This window comes from Maylandia zebra, linkage group LG15, assembly GCF_041146795.1.
Source record: "Maylandia zebra isolate NMK-2024a linkage group LG15, Mzebra_GT3a, whole genome shotgun sequence".
Classification (NCBI taxonomy): domain Eukaryota; kingdom Metazoa; phylum Chordata; class Actinopteri; order Cichliformes; family Cichlidae; genus Maylandia; species Maylandia zebra.
The window spans coordinates 13,766,170-13,787,142 of NC_135181.1; the positions used below are offsets into that span (position 1 = coordinate 13,766,170).

A 20,973-nucleotide genomic window follows, 5' to 3' on the forward strand; every position below is an offset into this window, starting at 1 on the left:
AACAGTCTTATCTTGTTGCATAAGTGCAAACAAAAGGCGTGACTGTGGATCTGTGGCAGCTATAAAACAAACATCTAATGCAAAGAAACAAAGTTTGAAGTTGGGCCATGTCACTTTTTCAGATGTAGGAACTTTAAGGTTTTTTGTTGTTGTTGTTTGTTTTGTTTTGTCACGCTGTCAAATGAGAAGCTGCCTTCTAACTTCTCCATCAGAAGGACGTTGAGAAAAAACAAAATGTTGAAAACTTTCCTCTGCTGAAGCTTGAAGGCAACCGATCAAACTGAGAAAAATCTGAATTTTCATAAATCATAAATCTGCATAAAGAAAAGTATAAAAGAGATGGACATGGGTTTAAAACCAGTTGAAAACCAACTATATGTGAAGAATTCTAGTTTGTGTCGTTTATGAAAACAAACTACTTAGAACATCTGCAAAGCTTTACTTTCACGGGTTTTTCTGTGCCTCTGTACCATTACAATCGTTAAGGCTGTTTCACAAGCATTTCATGAATCAATTTGTTTTTCACAGGTTTAAAGCACACCATAAAATCTTCACTAACAACCATTTTGCTCTTTCAGTTCCCTCTTTTGACCGACAGGCACACCAGAGCCTCCTATATCTAAATCATTCCTTGTCATTCTTTTGCACACTTCGGTAAGCTGCACTGCGGTATTTTCCGCTGACTTGTCCTAATCAGAAAGGTCCTGCCAGGATATGAATGAGTGGATAACATCTGACAGTGGTATCCAATCCTGTGACCCACACAGTAATTCTATGGCTGCTGAGGAGGCCTCCACTACAAGCATCTTCAAAAACAGGCCTTGTGCGCGGGGGCTGGGTTGGACGGATTGGGGGTAGGGGCAAAGCTTGCGAATTCCGGAGGGTGGGCTCTTGAGCGTCGGTGGGTGGAGACAGGCTTGTTGTTGTTTCATTCCTCCAACGTGTTTTTCCTCTTTCCTCATACTCGCGAATAACCCCTCGAGAAACGTCCCACCAAGGCAGAAGTGAGATAAGATGGAAAGTTTCTCATTGGGCTTGTTCTTGTTGTTGATCTGCTCCGTGGGCTATTCTTCTCTTAAGTGATCTATGCTGTTGGACGTAAACCATGTCCAGAATAGGAAGTAAGACGTGTAGTGGAATTTAAATGTGCTCAAACTTGATTTAATCCAGCTTTTGTGTTTGTTTTGTGGTTTTAAACATACTGTGTTTTAACAGTACCATTTTAAAAAAGCATATTGAATTGATACAAGCCACCTGTGTTAAAGTTCTCTTTAAGGAAGCTTAGTAATGCCACAAAAATCTCTTTAAGTTTGAATAAAAGTGGAACTTTAAGACTCAAACTAAGTTATTTTGTAAGAAGAAGAAGGAAAAACAAGACTTAACAATTTCAGCTCCAAACTTTACTGACAGCTTCATAGTATTTCTAAAAGCATTTCTAACCCCCCCCCCCCCCCAAAAAAAAAATAAACAAAAAACAAAACAAAAAGAAATGACCCTCCCCCGCTCAAAAAGAAAAAGAAACAGACAGAACTAATCTTGGTAAGGAACGTATCCTCATGACAAACGAGGCTCAAGACTTACAAATATCTGCTTTGCTTTCTGTCAGTTTTCCAGTCACATTCCAAAGCTGTGAGTTCAGCTCTCCTCTGGTGCCCACTATGATACTGGGAGGTAACTGGTTGTGAGTTAGGAGCATGAGCACAAACACATGTCCATGCATGAAAGTGGGAAATGATCATTTGCACTGTTTTGTAAAATTCACAAGTTCTAGTTTCCAGCAAAACAGGTTTAGGTTTCTTAGCATAGCTGGATGTTATTTCTGTTAAAGCCACAGCTGCATTTCACCCTTTTGAATATACACTGGTGTGAAAGTCTGAAGTGAGCTGTGCAATGCAAACAAAGGCTGTAATAAGCTTACGTATTTTAATGGTGCTGTGTTTACTTTGTATAAAATGTAGAAAAGTTAACCCTGTCTTGAAAATCTTTTAGAGTTTGGCTTTGGTAATAGTAGGGTCTGGAGAAGAGATTCAAACAAGCAAACAGTAATAGAAATCGACAAAAAACAAGCAGTAAAATAAAATAAATTAAGAAACATTTTTTTGATGAATTTTCTTTGTTAAGTGATGCTTTATGTGTGAATTTTCACCCATTTAACACTATTTTTGTCACCCCGTGGAGGTCTAAACAAACCAACAGTAGACTAACATATTTTAAACATGTACGATTTTCTTTGAATTTACTTAATTTTTATGAGTCAAAATACTCAAAGTAAAAAAACAAACAAAAGCCACACAGGACACACTGCTGTACTTCCACGTGATGATGGGAAGATCTATGAAAACAAGCCTGCAAATCTGTAGGTTAATCAGCTACACCCATTAGGGGCCTAACTTCATCATTTGCTTTTGATTGTAATTGGTTGATTCATTATTTCCTTGTTTTTTTGTGTGTGTTTTTGCTGTTGTCATGGCCACCCTATTATTCCGCAGAGTTCATTAAAATGTAATTTAATCCCATCCAATCATCTAATCTAATCTCAGTGCATAATAGCCTTATGTAGCTACACCAACCCCTTTTGATACAGGACCTCAACAAAACACATTGCAAGCAGTGCACTGCAGCGCATAGCATATCATATAGCACACGTTACAGCTTGCAGCTTCCCACAGTGGACGTGGGTTGTTTTATGATCTACACAACTATTGGGCGCGTGCTGTTGATGGTTCCGAGTCCAGTTTCCCCCCCACAACACACACCCATTTTCCTCTTTGAATCTTGGGACAGAAATGAGAAGCAAGAAAGCATGTAATTGACAAAGTCACGTGTTCTCACTACGGGAACGGGCACAGCCAGCTCGAGAGCGAATGAGAGCGAAGACGAGAGCGAGAGAGGGAGTGAGAGAGGCAGCGACCGAGAGAGAGAGAGGGGTAGAGCAGTAGGCTACAGAGGTGGTGTGAGTGAGGAAGGGATTGAAGGGAAGAGAGAAAGACATGACAAAAATATCAAAAGGCAGAAAGCACGCCGTACCATGCGAGCTAAACTGGTGACCGATGGGATCGAGGATGTCGGATTAATGGTGACTACCGCAGCCCGTTTTCGCAGAGGAAGCTTCTCTATTGCAACTTGGGCGCAGAGGGTCCGCGGGGAAACATGGCCGAAGGTTATTCTGCAATTATTTTCTATTTTCTGCTCTTAGTTTTTTTGTTGTTGTTATATATATATATATATATACATATATTTGCTCCACGTGAGCTCGCGCGAGAAGGGAGAAGGAGGCAAGGTGCAGCGTGATTATTGTTCCAAACCTAAAAAAATAAAATAAAATAAAAAATAAAGCCTGAACCGCCACACTGCCGAGCACCACATCTAACCACGTCTGGCAGCATTAAGATAGATCCACTGTTAGAGCGTATATGCTTTTCAAGCCAGTAGTAAAGCTCGAGGAACCATGTGTACACCTGCCCTTTTTTCCTTATAGCATGCAACTCCACATCAGGAGCGGGCTGTAGATGCACGAGGAAAACCCTCCACAAGTTACACCACTGAGCATGCCTGTGCACGAATCAGAGGCATTCATCTGTCATGGAGTAACAACTTTTCCCCCCCTTTTTTTGGTTGAGGGAATGTCTGGTTGACGCACATCGGTTCACAGCACCACGCGTCCCTCTTCGCTTATGTGACATGTGAAAAATAGTATAGGAAATTTCTACCGGCCCTGAACTTCGCATAGCCTGTACTTGAAGTGGAGGGGATTCCCCTCACGCTTCTTGGAGAAGTTTTCTTTATTTCTTTTCTTTTTTTTTACGCAACAAAGCTCATTAAACTTATATAAACGTGTATGCACGCAGGGCGGTGAGTGTTGAGCGGCGTGTCTGCGAGCACAAACAAAATGTTCTAACTCGCCTCTTGTACTGCCCGCTCGTTCTACAGGAGGGTCGGGTAAAGGTGGCGGAGAAGACCCCGCCAAGTCCGCCGAGCAGGAGGAGGACCGCACTCGACCTCAGGTCCTGTCGGGATCGGGCTTCTGCAAATGGTTCAACGTCCGGATGGGATTTGGATTTATCTCAATGACCAACAGCGAAGGGAGCCCCGTTGACCCCCCTCTGGATGTTTTCGTCCACCAAGTAAGTTGATGAAAACGTACACACAAGCACCGAGGAATACGCGTTTGCGTCGTGGTGATGTGGTGGGCATGGCCTCATCCGGATTTTCCTTTCTTTAAAAAAAAAAAAAAGAAGCGTGGAAAAGCGACGAATGATTGAATACTTTTTATTTCCTCTGCCAAAAAAATGCTACTGTTACCTCAGATCCCATCTTGCTGTCCTCGGGCCCCTTTTTAATTCTTCTTCACAGCGATAGTTACACTGTATCATCCGGATGTTTCGCCTTGCCCGACACGTTACTGTGTAACAACATGCTGTCCACATGCTTAAGGGACAGGAAAAACCAAACCAAAACAAACAAACGACACACACACACACACACACACACACACACACACACACACACACACACACACACACACACACACACACACACACAAAGTTTTCCTCTGAGGCACACGTTTAGCTCTCCCTTTGCTTCTCCCTGTGAAGGGAAAGGAAAGAAATGTCGTGTGGATATGACACGGTTAGTTTCACACTTGGCCCTGTAATGGACAGCAGAGCTTGCTTGATATCCAGCCAGCTAACATGTCGGAGAGCGTGTTTTTTTTTAACTCACTGCTGGGCTCTGTTCTGGGAAGGTGGATTTTGCTCAGTGCTGTTGTTTGCTTGATGTACTTGAACCGTATGTGCAGTTTATAGAAACATCCTTTTACTTTCATACCGAATGGTGACGTGAAGCAAGCCTGTGTGTCCCCCTCCCACTCCCTCCGCGTGTACTGCTGATTTATTGTGCATGGAGTTCATTTCAGAGGCCTTGTTTTTGACTGCTACAGAAAACAAAGAGCAGTGAAGTCCTCCCTTGTTTTAGCTCCCCTTTCCCTCCGTTAAATCGCCCTTTTTTACGGTCCTATAAAGTGCCTTTAAAATTCTCGAGGAACGACAGACGACGAAGAGAGGCATTTTTGTTGCCATTTCATTTGACACACTCTCTCACTTCATTGTAGAAAAGATGACTCCACTGATTACTATAAGGCAAATTAGTAGCACTGGGAAATATGGATTATAGTTGCATAAAGGGATTAGTTTATTTAGGTAAAAAAATATATATATATAATGTAACTCAAACACTTACAGTATGTTTTTTTCAAGCTGCATGCCAGACTAAAAATAGAAAGTGGGACCACAGTTTCACATGGTTTGCTATCCAATGTCTTTTTGAATGGCATTTGAGTGTGTTCTGCACCAGCAGGGTAGTTTCCACCTCTCTGAGCTATGCTGCATTCAGCTCAGTTTTTATGGAAAAATAAATAAATAAATACAAATAAAAAAAAATAGATATATGTACATTTCAAATTGTCTGCAGTATTTGATTGACCAAATGTGTTCACTGCCATTGAATTCTGACAGCGGTAAAGCTGGTTGTTTAGTGCATTTAGTTTGGCTATAAACGTGATAATCGAGAGTTATAAAAATATCTGGATTAAAATCCTGGAGTAAAAACATTCAGTGACTAACAACAATATGTTGAGCTTTGCTTCATGCGCATCTTCATATGCACGTAATAATATAGCCTGACATGTATTTCTACATTTTTTGGTTAACATTTACATGTATGTGGATGTTTTCATGCGCTCTTACTGCGCCTGCATGAAACAAGCCCAAGCTCGGGAAAGTGGATGACTACAGCACTATGTTATCAGATTCTGATTGATACGTTCACATTGTGGCTTCATCGACTGAAAGCACTGCATCTGTCCATACACTCCAGACTCCTGTCTTCCCTGCTGCTCAGAGATGTTTTAGGAGTGGATCAGGCCATCAAGGGTGAATAAAGGTGTGCTCTGGGAAACAGTCTTAAGAGCTGAGCAGGAGTCTAACAAAACACTGTGTGTCTCAGTAGTTTGTAGCCTATAAGGCAGAAAAGGCTTGTGCGGTATACTGTTGCTTTACATAGGAAAAATATTTAGATCCACAATGCAAGAAAGGCTCATTAGGTACTGTGATGATGGCGGTGTATAGATGAAAATGTTTGCAGAGCTGCTCTGTTTCATTCATTCGTTTTTTCATATTTTGGGAGGATGGTGGGGACCAAATTGTTCCTAATATAGCTTTTTGTTAAATTATAGCATTCAGTGAATCATATGTTTACACTCGATCATTTGTGTCCCAGTGTTTCTGGCAGCTGTACGCGCTCACAGTGACACGACTGTCATTTAGCACAAAGGGGAAGACATCGTGCACTCATAAACACGCTGTCATAATAAATGCAAACAACCCCGTGATTTCTTTGGAAGGATTCACACTCGTGCATTCGTATTAAATCGGTCACTCATTCTCTCTGATTGTTCCACCCTCTCTGTCTCTCTGCTAGCAGCCTGGAGCTATTTGAATATATTGATGTTATTTCCAGGTTTAAAAGAAATGTTCAGATTTGGAAATATTGAATACAGATCTGGCCTGTTATATCTTAAGTAGAAAATTATTTAAAAGTCTTAAAGCCATAATAATTGTTTTAGGATGCATTTTGTCATTTTTAATCAGTGGCAAGCTCACAATCAAACCAACTTAAAACAAAGGTTATGAATTATTTTACACGTTTGTGGTAAAAGGGTCGTTGTTGAAATAAAACTATCAGAAAGGATGCCGATTTATTCTTGCACAACATTGACCCTATCCGCATGATAAAAGCTGAGGTAAGAAAGATAGGGAGGGGAAGAGGGAGCATGAGGACAGGAGGAAGGGGGGAAGAGAGGAGGAGTTTCCTTAAGAGAGGGAAAGAGGAGGGATGTGGGAAAAAAAAAAGTGTGGGTGAGGGGTGGGGGTGCTGGGCTGGGGACGGCGGTAGTCCAAGAGGAAAACATGAGTGAGAGGTTGGAAAAAGACGAGCGAGTGGTGGAGCGGGAGGTAAAGGAGGGAGGGTGTGCGCTTGTGTGTGTGTGTGTGTGAAAGAGAGAGTTAGTGTGAGCCCCCCCACCCCCCAGAGCACGAGGCCTCTTCCTGGGAGGCCTCTTCATCACGGCTCCTATCTGATCGCTTCCTTTCGGAAGGTGTGAGAGAGTAATTAAGCATCTTCACTCTCTCCTTAGTGATTCCACTATTACATTATCTCTGTGTGTCAACCACTTCTCTACCTGGGCTGAGTGTTTTTTACTATGTGTGTGTGTGTGTCTGTGTGTGTGTTGGGGGGGGGGGGTCTCTCCTTGGGCATTCTTTAAAAAGAGGAATTTCTTAAAGACAAAAAGGCAAGAGGGTAGGCGAGGGGTTTAGTGGGTTGGGGGTGCTGCCTGCCCTTTGTCGGTAATCAGTTTGAAATGTTGAACAGTTTGCTGTTGCTATTCTCCTGAAACCCCATGAGTTTATGAATCCCTTACGAATGTGTGTGTGTGAGTGTGTGTGTGAGCACTTCTTACTTTCTGCTTTCAGCCACCAGGTTGTCGATGCCTACGTGTGATCCGTTGAAAAATGTTCTAGGTTTTTGATCATGCATGTGCGCACTCGAGAGAGAGAGAGAGAGTGTGTGTGTTTTGTGTAGTGAGGTTAAAGTGGGCCCCTAGTGAGATTAACCTCTGGTCCGTGTCACCGTTTGGCATGCAGGCCCCACCCATCTCTGCCTGCAGATAGCCAGTATCAGGCTTTGTGTCTCCTGCAGCCACACCACTCCACTCACCCACACCACCGCCACCCTTCCCGTCTTTACATCAAATAAAGCAAAAGAAGAAGAAAGACAAGTCATGTGACTTCCTTTTGAGGAGCTGGTCGCATATAGCGGATGTTTGATTGGTAATTGGAAGGGTGATGGAGTAGACACAGAAGGGCTACAATAAAAAAAAGAGCAGCAGTTCCGCTGGTCATGTCAGTATGAGCTGATTAAGGATTTAAGCATTTAATTAATCTATTTTTTTTTTAATTACCAGGAATGAAAAATTCCAGGAGGCTCTTTCTAGTTCTTTCTTTAATATTTAATGTTCTTGGCTGCTCAGTTCTTCTATGCAATGCTTGATAGATTTTAAGGGCTACAGTCTGCAATTTGTTTTTATTTATTAGCACTTTGTTTCTCCATTGATCATTTTGTCCTAAAAAATGACAAAGAAAAGCATCAAAAAGGAAAAAAATAATAATCATCAAAGACCTAATTAATTAATAAAACAACTGTTACATTTCCGAAGGATAGAGAAAAGTTAGATTTAGACACAACATGTGTAAACAGACGTTTAAAAGCTTTTCTTTTGGAGAGATTTGCCTGAAACGGTTTTAATTTGCGATAATCTATAGTCAAATTTCTATTAAAAATTGCTAGAGAGACAGATGAAAGCAATTTATATGTAAAAACACAGTTGTTGCAAAGGCTCAAATAAAAAAATAAAGATAAAGATTAGAGCTATTATAGTAAATAAAATGTATAAAATCCCTCAATTAAACATCTGACTACATTTATCTCATGTTCATCTCTTTGTATTCATGTTAGAATTCATCAGATCCGAGCTAATAACCAGCACTCATTTTTGTGTCATGTTTGTCACGCATTACATCATCATCTGTCTACTTTGTTAGATTGGGTGAGTTCAGTGCCAAGGCATACAAAGAAAAAAAAAAGACAGCTGCTGTTTTTTGCCTCTGTAAATGGATTCAACTGTAAAACCAATTAAATAATGATTGCAACTCAAATTGTATGCACTACCAATGTACACGTGTAAGGTTTGAAAGGTTTGCATTGATCCATCATTTTTCCTAAAAGAAAACGTGAAAAATTCAAACCTTTTAAAATTGATTTCTGTCATTTTAAATTTATGATATATTCCATCATTTGTTCTTTTGTGAAAGTGACACCTCTTTAAATGGCTGGCAGTGAATCTTTGCAGTGACACTGGACTGTTTCTGTTTTGAATAGGTGCAGTTATTAGCAGGCTGTGTGCTTTATCACCAGTCACCTCAGTGAGGTTCATTTCCCCCTCTCATGCTGATAAATGTACCAGGATGATCTAGTGCTTCCTTCCCCAGATCAAATATTTGGCCCAGTCATAATCGGGGGTGTTGGATGCTGTTAATTTGAAGCAGGGGAAACATGAAGGCTTTTAACTGTTTGATGGGGGCTGGGCGAGGTTCAAAGGTCAGAGCCACTAATGACAATGTGTTGAGGAGGGCTGCGGTGTCACCGACATAAGAGCGGCTCTGTTGGTGGTTTTCACTGGCATGTTTGTGTGTGTGTGTGTGTGTTTCCTCTCCCTTTCTTCTTTGGTTTATATATATCCTGTTGGGTTATGTCCATCTGAGCTGATCTAGCCCAGCTTTATCCACTTAGCATTTCCTGTGTATTAAAAGCTACTCAGTGACACCAAGCCACATGTTGACCACCATCTCCCTCTACTCACTCACCTCTGCACATTCCCGTTCCTCTTAGAAACGAGCACAATACCCTTCTCCACCTCTGATTTAAGGCATCCCATAATTAGCCATTCCATAGCTGGTGGTCGCCTCGGAGAGAGGCTGGTGGAGGATGGTGGCTCTCCTCTCTCTTGCTTCCCCATCCCCTCACATTACAGCTTCCTGTATTGATTGCTGGGTCTGGTGATGACGAGGGCCGGCTGATGAAAAGGAGGGCTATTTCTATCTAGGATGTCAGTGTCGATATTGATCTCTGGCTCTTTCCTACACACACACACACACACACACACACACACACACACACACACACACACACACACACACACACACACACACATATATATATATATGTACGGTAACGTGCATGAAGACCTAAAGATATTTATTACACATAAGGAAGCTTGCAAGCATAATCAAGCCCTTTTAGAGTATCTTTCGATCTTTTTGTTGGATAGGTTTCTTCCGTTTAAGGCATGGTGCTGGCTGCTGGTGACCCTTAAGTTTAAGCACAGAGTGGTGGTGTGGTCTTCCCAGCAGGCTGGGGGTGGTGCTACGATGGTTATACCACTGACCTCAGGATTTCTCCTGCTGACCTGTGGGGTTCCTGATCAAATGGTGGTTTTGTTCCTGGCCTCCCCCAATTCCAGCCACTGATGAGGAGTTGCTCCTCCATTGGAGCTGAACAGAATGCGGTGGAGGTAGTTCCATGAACCCCCACCCCCCACCCTTGTCCTCCTCTTCCTCCAGATTCCCACCCATATCCACCTCCCTGTGCTAAGCCACTCCCCCATTTTGTGTTAGAGTCTCTCTTGCTCTCCTTCTCTCTTTTTCGTTCTGCTTGGCATTCTTTCATTCCCTCACCTTAGCCGTGCCCTCTCCTGACCTCTTTGCGTAAACTGAAACGGGTCAGGACACCCGCCAGGTCACTTGAGAGGAGGGGACTCAGGTTGCAGGTTCTGATTTGCGAAGTTTTCGCACACACACACACACACGCTTACACATGCATAGAGCAGCTCGGAGGCACACATGTATATACAGATCCATATGCTGCAGTTTATTACGTAATTGCAGAGACTGAGCTGTTGCGAGTGAACGCGTCAGAACGTATCTGACACAAACATGATGCCATAAACTATATGGAGGAGATTTTAGTGTGTGTGTGTCTATGTGTGTTTTCCTGCATTTCTACAGAACAAAAGGGGATGTGTGGTTTCCTCACTGGTGCATTGTGGGAATTGAGTGAGTTGGAGAGGGGGGGGTAGAGTGCTGAGACAAACCACTCAACTTTGACCTGGAGAGACAAGCTGCTTCTGGACTGAAGACAGGAGAGGAAGAGGAAGGGCTCGTGTGCCATAGTCTAGAGACCAGCTGATGTTTATTTATCATTATTCTGAATATATTGTGTTTCATGGGGGATGGGCACAACCTTTTGTTGTCTTTTTACTGATATCTGCTGAACAAATGCCTTGTAGCCATTCAGATGGTCTAATGATGGCAATTATAAAATCAATTGGTGTTTCCATTTGAATGACCAGGATATAGCTCGGCTGTAGCTTCTCATTTGGTTGATTATTTTGCTGGTATGAGCAGAGAACTTTGATAAAAGAATAGGTTAATGAATATGGAATCTTAACATTATTACTATTATTATTTTGTAACATAATGTTCTGAGATTGATCATGATGCTGCTTGCTTAGTTTGTGACTCTCCTCACCGTCCCTTCTGTGTTATTCCCTTTTTTGCATCTGTGGTGCATAATCTTTCCTCTTGCTCATTTCCATTCCCTGATTCTCATCTATTCCTCAAAGCCAAATCCAATAGCTGAATGCCCAAAATGGATGAGTCTTCCATCACAAATCGACTAGAAGCAGAGTGGCCTTGGCTGTAAGTCTCACTTACTGCAGTGGGGGAATCAAGCAGGACATCAGAGGAAGAATGAATGAGTGAATTTTGGACATTTTGCTTTTAATGCTAAAAAAGGCGATTTTCTCTTTCGAATAAATTGTTGAAATGTTCAAATGTGGGGAAAAAAAGAAAGAATTGTTTAAAAAAGGTTAAATATGAAGTCACAACTCTTCCGCGTATATATCTATATTTTCTGAGGACTAAACTGAAAACCTATTTATTGTTTTATTATATAAAAAAAGTAAAGAAAAAAATTGTGTATTATTACTCATTGTGAGAGAGGCCTTTGGAATCCAGATTAATAGCTATTTGGTAAAAGTTTATGTTTCATATGTACTAATTTGTGTTTAATATATATGAAAAAAATCAAAATCCAAAAATCTCTAATGAAAAAAAAAGATTAAAACGCAGGGAAATAACATAATTATATATCAGCATTGTTCAAGTTTAAGAAATTTGATGGCTTTCTAAAACTTTTTTTGTACTGAACTATAAGTTGTAAAAATACCAATTCTAAAAAAACCCTAAAAACAAAAACAAAACAACAACTAATAACCTTTATTATTTGAAACTGAAGTTATTTTTTTTCATGATGTCAAAGTTTGTCTTTGATATCATTCTTTTAAGGAATAAAGTTCAAGTAAAGGGTAAAGATAAGAAAAGGGAAAATATAAAAAAAATGCAACTTACTTAAATTGTCTAAATTATATATATATAATTTTTTAAAAATGCACAAAAATTACTTTAAAAACAGAAAGAAACGAACATAAACTGATTTATTTAATGTAGAGTGGATATTTTATTTTTTCTTATCTATTTGAAAGTTTTTCTTTAATCCTAAGAAAGTCTTGGCGTGACCCTCATTTACCGAGTGCTGTGATATGTGTTTAAAATGATTTTTTGAATAACTGGGTGTTGTAATAACGACAGTTTGTGTTACCTGAATTTTTAAAGGCGACCTAACAGATCCCAAGAAAATGTATTTGATTGCATATTCTTACATTGAGATATTCTTTGTGTTTGCGGTAGGTTTTGAAGTTTTTTCCGCTGTGTGAAACAAGGTTAAATGTTTTCCTTTTTTTCATACTTGTTTTCCTGAAGGAAACAGAGACATATTAAATGTATTTCGTTTCACTTCCATTTAATCCACGTGGTATCCCAGTGGTCATTTATTGTACAGTGGTTTTCACATGGACAATTATCCGAGTGCAGTGAGTTCAAACACTATTCTTAGTTTGTAATTAATTCCCACATCCTCTGTACGTCTTTCCTCTCTCTTAGGTTTTCATCTCTATCTACAAACCACCTATAGAGTGCCTTCAGCTTCCTGTAACCTCAGTCGCTGCAGAAAAATGCTGCTGTGCACAATTTCTCTCCTTCTTCTATAGTTTCACATCTATATCATCTGATCATTTGTGCCTTTCTCTTCCTTTGTCTCCTACATATCTGACTCTACAGCATGCACTGCTTTTACAGATAGCCTGTGTGTTATTTATAGGTCTTGATGTATAGTAGGTAGTAGGTTTGCTCTGCACACTGCATGCCCATGTGGGTGTGTGTTTACCTATAAGAGCCGCAGGGCTTGCTGCGATTCATGAAGGTCACGGATTCTGTGCCTATCAGCCGTCCGCGCTGTGCGATCAACAAGACATAAATCATTGTCCAGTGGTTATGTAGTAACTAAATCAATATTTCCGATCATGTAGATAAGATGGATGGTGGATGCTTTAAGAAAAAAAAAAAGATTGTATAGGTGTAACATTCTTGGAAGTGGTGTCTCTGCGAAAAGTAGATAAAGAGAGTAAACCAAGGACATATCATGTGAGATAAGTCGCTCTGTGGAGCAACCTTCACGGCAGTTGGTACAAACCACATATAGTCAATCCACCATGTTTGAAGTAATGTATTTGCCTCTCGATGTTCATTGTCTGCTAATACTTGTTGTGTTCGCTGCATGTGGCAGTGTGTAAAAGCCCACCTCGTGGACTTGCCCGTGTTAATAAAGTAAATGTTGATTCTTGAGCTATGTGGAAATAAAAGGAGTTGATTGGGGAACTTTTTGTGTGCAGACGTAATAATATATCTGGCAACTGCTCAATGTGTAGATTTAACCTAATGGGTGTGGGCTTGCGTAACATTAATGCTTTATCTTATGCAGACAGAAAGAGGAACTAATCCATTTTCACTGAAAGATTGCATTTTCTGCCTAAGAAGGGGGCTGTCTTTATGTCTAGCTGCATACTGAAGGCTATTAAAGTGTAATAGCCTTTGTCAGTTTCCATGAATCATCTGGGGTTAAAAAAATATTCAATATAACCAACAAAGGTAAAACGCACCCTGATACTGCTGTATAAAAAGCCTTTAAAGCTAACATAATAGAGATCTTTCAGTTGCCTTTAACGAGCTACCTTATTCAGTGACGTGGTTTACTATTATAAAAGAATCAGATTTACATTTTCCTGGAACAGTTTTGCTCTTACAAAATCTAACGTCCTATAAATTAACCTTTAAAGATTTATGTTTGTATAGGCTTGCAATTATAATATTTTAACCTAAGGGAAACAAATGCTTTGACATTAAATTTAAAGCAATTTCAACAAACATGAGCCCTAACGTGTCAGATACTCTCGCTTATAACACACAGGGCGTTATCCTACCTACACACTCTTGTGTCTTGCATTTGGCAATAAGCATCTGCCTCTTTTAAAGGGATAATTGCCCTTTTTTATTCTTCCAACAGAGCAAACTAGTGATGGAGGGCTTCCGCAGCTTAAAGGAGGGTGAGCAGGTGGAGTTCACCTATAAGAAGTCCTCTAAGGGCCTAGAGTCCCTGCGGGTGACCGGACCTGGTGGGGGACCCTGTGCAGGCAGTGAGAGGAGACCCAAAGGGAAGGTCCCATTGCAGAAACGCAAACCAAAGGGAGACCGGTAGGTTTTTATTCATTTTTGAAACAAAAAAAAATGTATGTGTATGTTTTGCGTCTGCATGAATGTAATCACACGTATGCATGGTTTTCCTGAAAATGTGAAATACGTGAATGCGTATAGGTGCCTGTGGTTAGCTTTGAGAAAGCAAGACTACGCTGTAGCAATAGGAAACATATTCTATACGTACAGCTACCCGCAGTGAGTGGCTTCTGAGTGGGCTGAGATTATAGATTAAATCTATTCAATCTGCCTCGGTACATGCCTGTTGCTATGGTTATTGTGCACCATAATAAGGAATTGAATAGGGCACTTCGCTTGCCATTGCCGCTATTTTAAATCAATTTGCCAGCTTTTACATTAGAGACTATATTAGCATGGGGGTAGATTGGACCTATATGCATCTCAATGCAGCGGTAGCCAAATCAATTGTTTTGTCCTCAGTTGAATCCTGAAGGGAGCTTTGCTGAAATCTGCAGTGGGAGCCATAGGGAGTGCCTTGAAAACGCTAAGCAGAGTCCTCCTGTCCTCCTACTGAAAGAAAGTGCCCTCATTTGATGTGTGGCAAATCCTGCCAGGTAGAGTCTAAGTACTGTATCTGTTGTGGGAAGGTATCACATGATTTCAAGGCTACATTTACATGAGAAAGTGTAGCGCTGGCACCCTTTATGTTGCTGCATCACTGTTGCTTCAGTGCTCCAATGCAGCACTATTGTGTTTTTTTTTTTTTTTTTTTAATAGTGGTAAAGAAAAGCATTTGTTAGAAAGGAAGAAACTGTATCTGACAGAGAAGGCTCCCTGATTGGTTTACACAGCTGAATAATTCAGCTTATTTTGGATAATTGATCCAGTGTTAGGTCAAGTGTCTGTCTTCTGCTAATGTGGTAGCAAGGTGGTTTTGGATTTAGTGATGGCAGGTAGATGTGTGTTTCTGTCTTTGTGAATGCTGGTCAGTGGGAGCAGCTACTGGTGGGTTACGCTGCGGGTTATTCTGCTATGCAACGGATCATTTCTTTCTTTTCTCTAGAGCTGCTCAGATCACGTTGTGTAAAACTGTTCAGTTTAAAAATTGAGTAAACAATTCATCGGTTGTGGAAATAGTGGCTAAAAACTTTAGTGATGACAGTGCTGATTTTTTATCAAACAGAAATTAGCAGAGAAGTCGATGTTTAACAGTAATTGTTGAGAAATGTTCATCAGCTGTTGCAGAATTTTCTTTAAACTAATTAAGCACTCATCTGTAACCATTTCCCTGAAAAAAAAATTTTCCATTAGCATTTAAAGCTCATTAGTCTTAATATGTGATAAAAACATTCTTCAATATTAAACTTAAAGGACATCCAAATATTTTGAGCTGTTTTGTCTTCATCCAGGTTTTTCCCAGTTTGATATGAAATTTAGTTTTTCAATGTTTTCTCTTTGTGTTGCACGCATTTGAATCAAATTAGCTGAGATTAAACTGTGCTTTCATTACACTAAATGAGTGCATGACCTGAGACATACAAGAAATCTGAATTACATGAGTGAATATTTTAAACTTTAAAACCTAAATTCTCCAATAAATTGATGGATTTTCATGCTACCTCGGGATTTGAACTATAATTAGTATATAAATATAATTATTTAATTGCACGAATTAATTTATCAGATCACTGTACTTGTATGAATCCAGGTTTTGAGGACACTTACTAATTACCTCTTAAAACCTACCTTTAAGTCTTTCTTAATTAATGTCACAGCTTTTAGTGAGGTAGCAGTCTTATCTGTAGTCTCTATTATATTCTTTATGGTTTATTTATTGTAGAAAAATAATACTTTTTCTTTACAAAGAACAATTAAACATTGCATTAAATTTTTCTTATTTAATTCAAACAGCCAGTTGTTATTTTATTGGATGCAAAGAACAGGTTAAGTAAAGACAATTTATCTGGTTCCATAGAAAAGGCCGTCATGGTTCAATTTCTTATTTAGTGGCCACAATTTGCAGTTGGGTCTACTTGTCAATTCTTATTTTGTTAATTGGCAATCAAATCAGATGCACCTTAAAATGTGTGCAGTAAGCAGTTATTTCATAATGATAAGTGGTTGAGTTTTGCACTGCTGCAGTAGAAATTTAACACAGACTGATGAATCCAGAATCATTTGTTCTAGACATCATTGCCCAAGAGATATTAAGCTTTTTACACCAGGACATTATTAAAAACCTGAACGGTGACTTGTACGTGACATAAAGCCTTAAAAAAAAGAAAAAAGAAAATATGACAAAAAATATTTATTATTTAATGCAGTGCAAAGAGAACTGATGGCATCATGATGGGCTAACATTTTGGTCTAATTTCTCTTCATGCTTTTATTGTTGCCATTTCATTGCTGGCATTCTTTTCAGAGCTAATAATATAATGCAGTTTGGCATGCCACAGCGGCCACACCAGACCAAAATCATATACAACACTCCCATCTAGTGGGGAATTTTAGTTGGAGCCGACATTTCTACTCCGTAGTGCCGATGATGGACAAGAGTGAAATAAAATCTTTATTCTTCTTTTTTTAAAAATTCTTCTTCTTCTTCTTATTGTTATTATTATTATAATTACCATGTTAGAAATGATAGTTATTAGTAGGGCCATATTTGTTGTAGTTTTGCCTTTTTAAATCAATCAAGTGTGCCGATTTTCAGCTTTAATTCAAAGGGTTCAAAAAAAGTTTGCATTAACTGCTTAAGAATTTCAGTATTTTAAAAATACTTCCATTTGTTATTTAAATTATTATATATAACACTGTATTAATTGTTTAAAAATAAAGCATTTTAATGTCCCGGTCAGATCTGTTGCTTCATTATTTCATGACCAATAAAGCAGACATATCTGAAGTTGGTTCCATGTGTTGAATTTGTATTTTTCACTGTGATTTTAAATGTGAGGCACAGAGAAATGTCAGTGCAAGTGAGGGACGCCAAATATTCTAAAAACAAATGAATGCACCGGGTAATTCAGCAACATCAAGAGATCAGAAAAACCAAAGGAGACAACTAATGTGCACAACGACAGAATTACTTTCATAGTGAAAGAAAACAACCTCACAACATCTAACACTCTGCCAAAGTCTACAATCAAGAGATGCCTTCATGAGGGTAATTACAGAGGCCAGATTAGACATTACAAGAAAACACCTTAACGAGCCTGCACAGCTCTAAAAAAAGATTATTGAAAACAAGATTAGCTCGTGTCATAATGATCGAAAGAGAAACGTATGGAGAAAGGAGAGAACAGCTCATGATATGAAGCATACCATGATCCTTGCCAGACATGAAGGAAATATTATGGCATGAGCATGTACGGCTACCAACCACTAGTGTTTACTGATGATGTGACCACTGATAGAAGTAGCAGAATGAATTGTGACATGTACACAGCTATACTCTTTTGTTTAAAATTAGCCAAATGTTGGTAAACTGATTGGAGAGCGCTTCAAAGTGCAAATGGTTAACGCTCCATCGAATACTGCAAACCAAGACTTTCCCTATGCTAAGAAATGGCGTATTCTTCAGTGGCCAAGTCTCAACCTAACCTGATCTCAACCTAACTGAACATGCTTTTCACTTACTGAAAACAAAAGTGAATGCAGAAAGAGCCACGAACAAACCTAGCAGAGCATCTGAAGGGAAGACACACAGCCTTTGGTGATGTCATTGAGTTCTAGGCTTCAGGACTGCCATCTGCAAAGGATTGTCAAAAACAGTCCTTCTATTTAAAATTATTCTAGTTTCTCTAATTATCTTTGGGCCTTTGCAAATGGAAGGCTGTATCAACTGCTATAACTCCTATACAGTTGTGTCTTTGTCCAACAAATTATGGAACTAACTGTATTTTAGCCGCAAAGTGCTTGCAGATTCAAAACTACAAAGTCTGTTTTCTGTTTTAAGAAAAAGAAAAGGAAAAGCTAAAAACAAAGATCCTGTTCATGCTTTCTGTTCTTTTCTCCTCTGTCCCCTGCAGCTGTTATAACTGTGGAGGTCTGGATCACCATGCCAAGGAGTGTGGCCTGCCCCCCCAGCCAAAGAAATGCCACTACTGCCAGAGCATCACGCACATGGTGGCTCAGTGTCCCCACAAGGCGCTGGCGCCCGCCACAGGCTCTCAGGACCAACATGCGTCTACCTCGGCCTCTAGCCCAGGGACCGGGCCTTACCTCTCTCTCCCAGAGGAAGAGGAGCGCTCTGGCTCGTCTCCTCTGGAGGGCTCCTCCTCTTCCCCCGAGGAGCCCCATACACAACGTGGCTCTTGGACCCAGAGGTGGAGGAAATCCTGAAATAGTCCATAGGGGTGAATCTTTCACCGCTAGCCTCTGACACCTCATGTCTCCTCTCAATCAAGGTTACCTGAAGCTCCCCTCATCTACCTCACACCTGTGAAAAATGGGAGGTCTTTATTCCTTTACTTTTATTGTTTGTTTTTTTTTGTTGTTGTTGTTTTTTTTTTACAATTTCTAACCAGCGCAGCTATGGCAACGATCAGTGGGGTACGTGATGGGCAAGAATGTGTGTGACTGACTTGCAGTCATTTGGTGCAGCTATGGCAACCACGGCTGGAATGGTGACTGCAGGGGATCACGCTTGTTTCAGTCTCTGCAGCACGAGAGTGAGAAAAAAAACAAAAAACACTGTATAAGTCTAGTCTTGATGATTGTTTTTGCCTTTGTACCCTTGGACCTAAGTGTTGGCCATTATGAATGCTTTTTCTCTACACGACTATCTTGCAGATTTAAAGCCACAAAATATCCTGTAGGCCTAATCATTCTGAAAAATCATGATGCATCCTTTTAGCACACACAGTAGCTCATCTTAAGAAGGATTAGAAGAAGACCTCAAGACCTCAAGACCCTCTAAGCGATAATCCAGACCCGCAGGACCGTTAGCTTGGCTTCTAAAGATCTTTAGGGAAACTTTATGGATCCCAGAGGGAATTTTTTTAAAAAGACAGCCAGCTGCTAGATCACACTCTATACTTCTTAAACACTCACATACATACATGCATACCTCTTATATGATATAGACCGGACCAACTGATTGTCAGACGTCAAACATGTGCAAGACTGAGAGAAAGCGCGTGTCCTGTGCGTGTTACGCATGCTCGAACAGAAAGCAAAACTGTCAGACTGAAGCACCTCTTCCTCAGGTGTGAGTCAACACTATTAACCCTTATGTTTCCTATTATCATAGATAGACACAGTCTATGTAAGACATCATATAATCCATCTAGATCATAGTTTAGATTCAAAGTAATGAACCGATCATTAGATTTCCATTTTGGTTGCAGCATAATTAGTTGAAAATAACATCACAGTTTATAAATTATAGTATAAGTCATTTATATATATATATATATATATATATATATATATATAAAGTCACAAGATATAATTAAAATTCTATTAACTTTAAGTAATGCATTTATAAGGAATTAGCTCTGATCTATAGGTGTATATTGCATGAGATGCTTTGTTGGTGTGTGAAAACTCTCTCTCTATTTAACCATTTTCATTCATGACAAATCAAACTGACTTTAAAAAAAAAGCCAAACTCCATATTTTCCCTTATTTGCTAAATCAGATACTCAGAAATCGCCTTTGATACAGCACAAAAGCTCACCGTTTTGTTACAGGTGTAGTACCAGACCATTATACTATCTTTGTATCTTATTTATTTAATACCTCACTAACTATCCTTCTTGAAAAATGAATGTCAAGCTGTTTGCTCTCCCAGCCGTGTTACAGTAAGATCGAACCACCTGTTCCTCTTCCATCTGTGCCTACCATTTGTTAGCCAGCACCAGCCAGGTTAATGCGCAGTCCTCTTTGGGATGAGGTGACATCACTGCTGCTGCTTCAAACTCACTGAAACAAAAAAAAAGGAGAGAGAGAGAGAGAGAGAGAGAGAGAGAGAGAGAGAGAATAAGAGTGCTGCTTTTGGTATAACTTGAATCCCAAGCATGGCTTTAGTGGCACTTATTTGTGACCTAACAACTCTTCTCTGACCATACTGAATGTGAAAAGAGCTTATCTGAAGTCGACTCCTCACACAATTCAAGTTGAGTCGCTTTGGAGTTGTATCTTAATGTTCTGACAAATCAAATAACTTTGTACGATTATATCAAACTAGCGTGTGTGTTTTTAAAAGCTCTAAGTAGACAAGCAACATTTTTTGGTATATTTCCATACCAAAGAGTGTGGCTTTATTTTGTTTTTGAAGGCATTTAATGTTAAGACTTGCTGAAGTGCTTGCTATCCTCGCTCTTTCAAATAAGAGGAACTTATTGCTGAAAGCGCATTAGAGCAGTTGTTGTTGTTGTTGTTATTTTATTTTTTTTATTTAATGTACAGTGTATTTGAATGTGTGCGTGCGTTAAAGATCAAATCTCAACAATGCAGCATGACAGAGATAAAAAAAGAAGAAGTGAATGACCAAACCACAGAAGGAGCACAGCCCATGCTCGAAACTCTATGGAAACATCTTTTTATATGATGTATTTTTACATTTTTACACACAATTTCTCTCAGGATGATGAACTGTTCTCAGGGAATTAACCAAAAAAGTGTATTTTATTCTTTTGGGAATCATCCACTGACTTTCTCAACAAACTCTGTTAAGCAATGACGA

The 20,973-nt window shown here is 39.7% G+C and overlaps 1 protein-coding gene across 1 annotated transcript; it reads left to right on the forward strand.

Annotated features, from left to right (window-relative positions):
- The first annotated feature begins 2,930 nt into the window (after window positions 1-2,930).
- Window positions 2,931-19,660, forward strand: lin28b (lin-28 homolog B (C. elegans)). Its single transcript, XM_004568772.3, has 4 exons — window positions 2,931-3,160; window positions 3,931-4,124; window positions 14,134-14,321; window positions 18,314-19,660. The coding sequence occupies exons 1-4, from the start codon at window positions 3,151-3,153 to the stop codon at window positions 18,624-18,626; spliced, it is 705 nt and encodes a 234-aa protein (XP_004568829.1). The 5' UTR covers window positions 2,931-3,150; the 3' UTR covers window positions 18,627-19,660.
- Window positions 19,661-20,973: the final 1,313 nt, after the last annotated feature.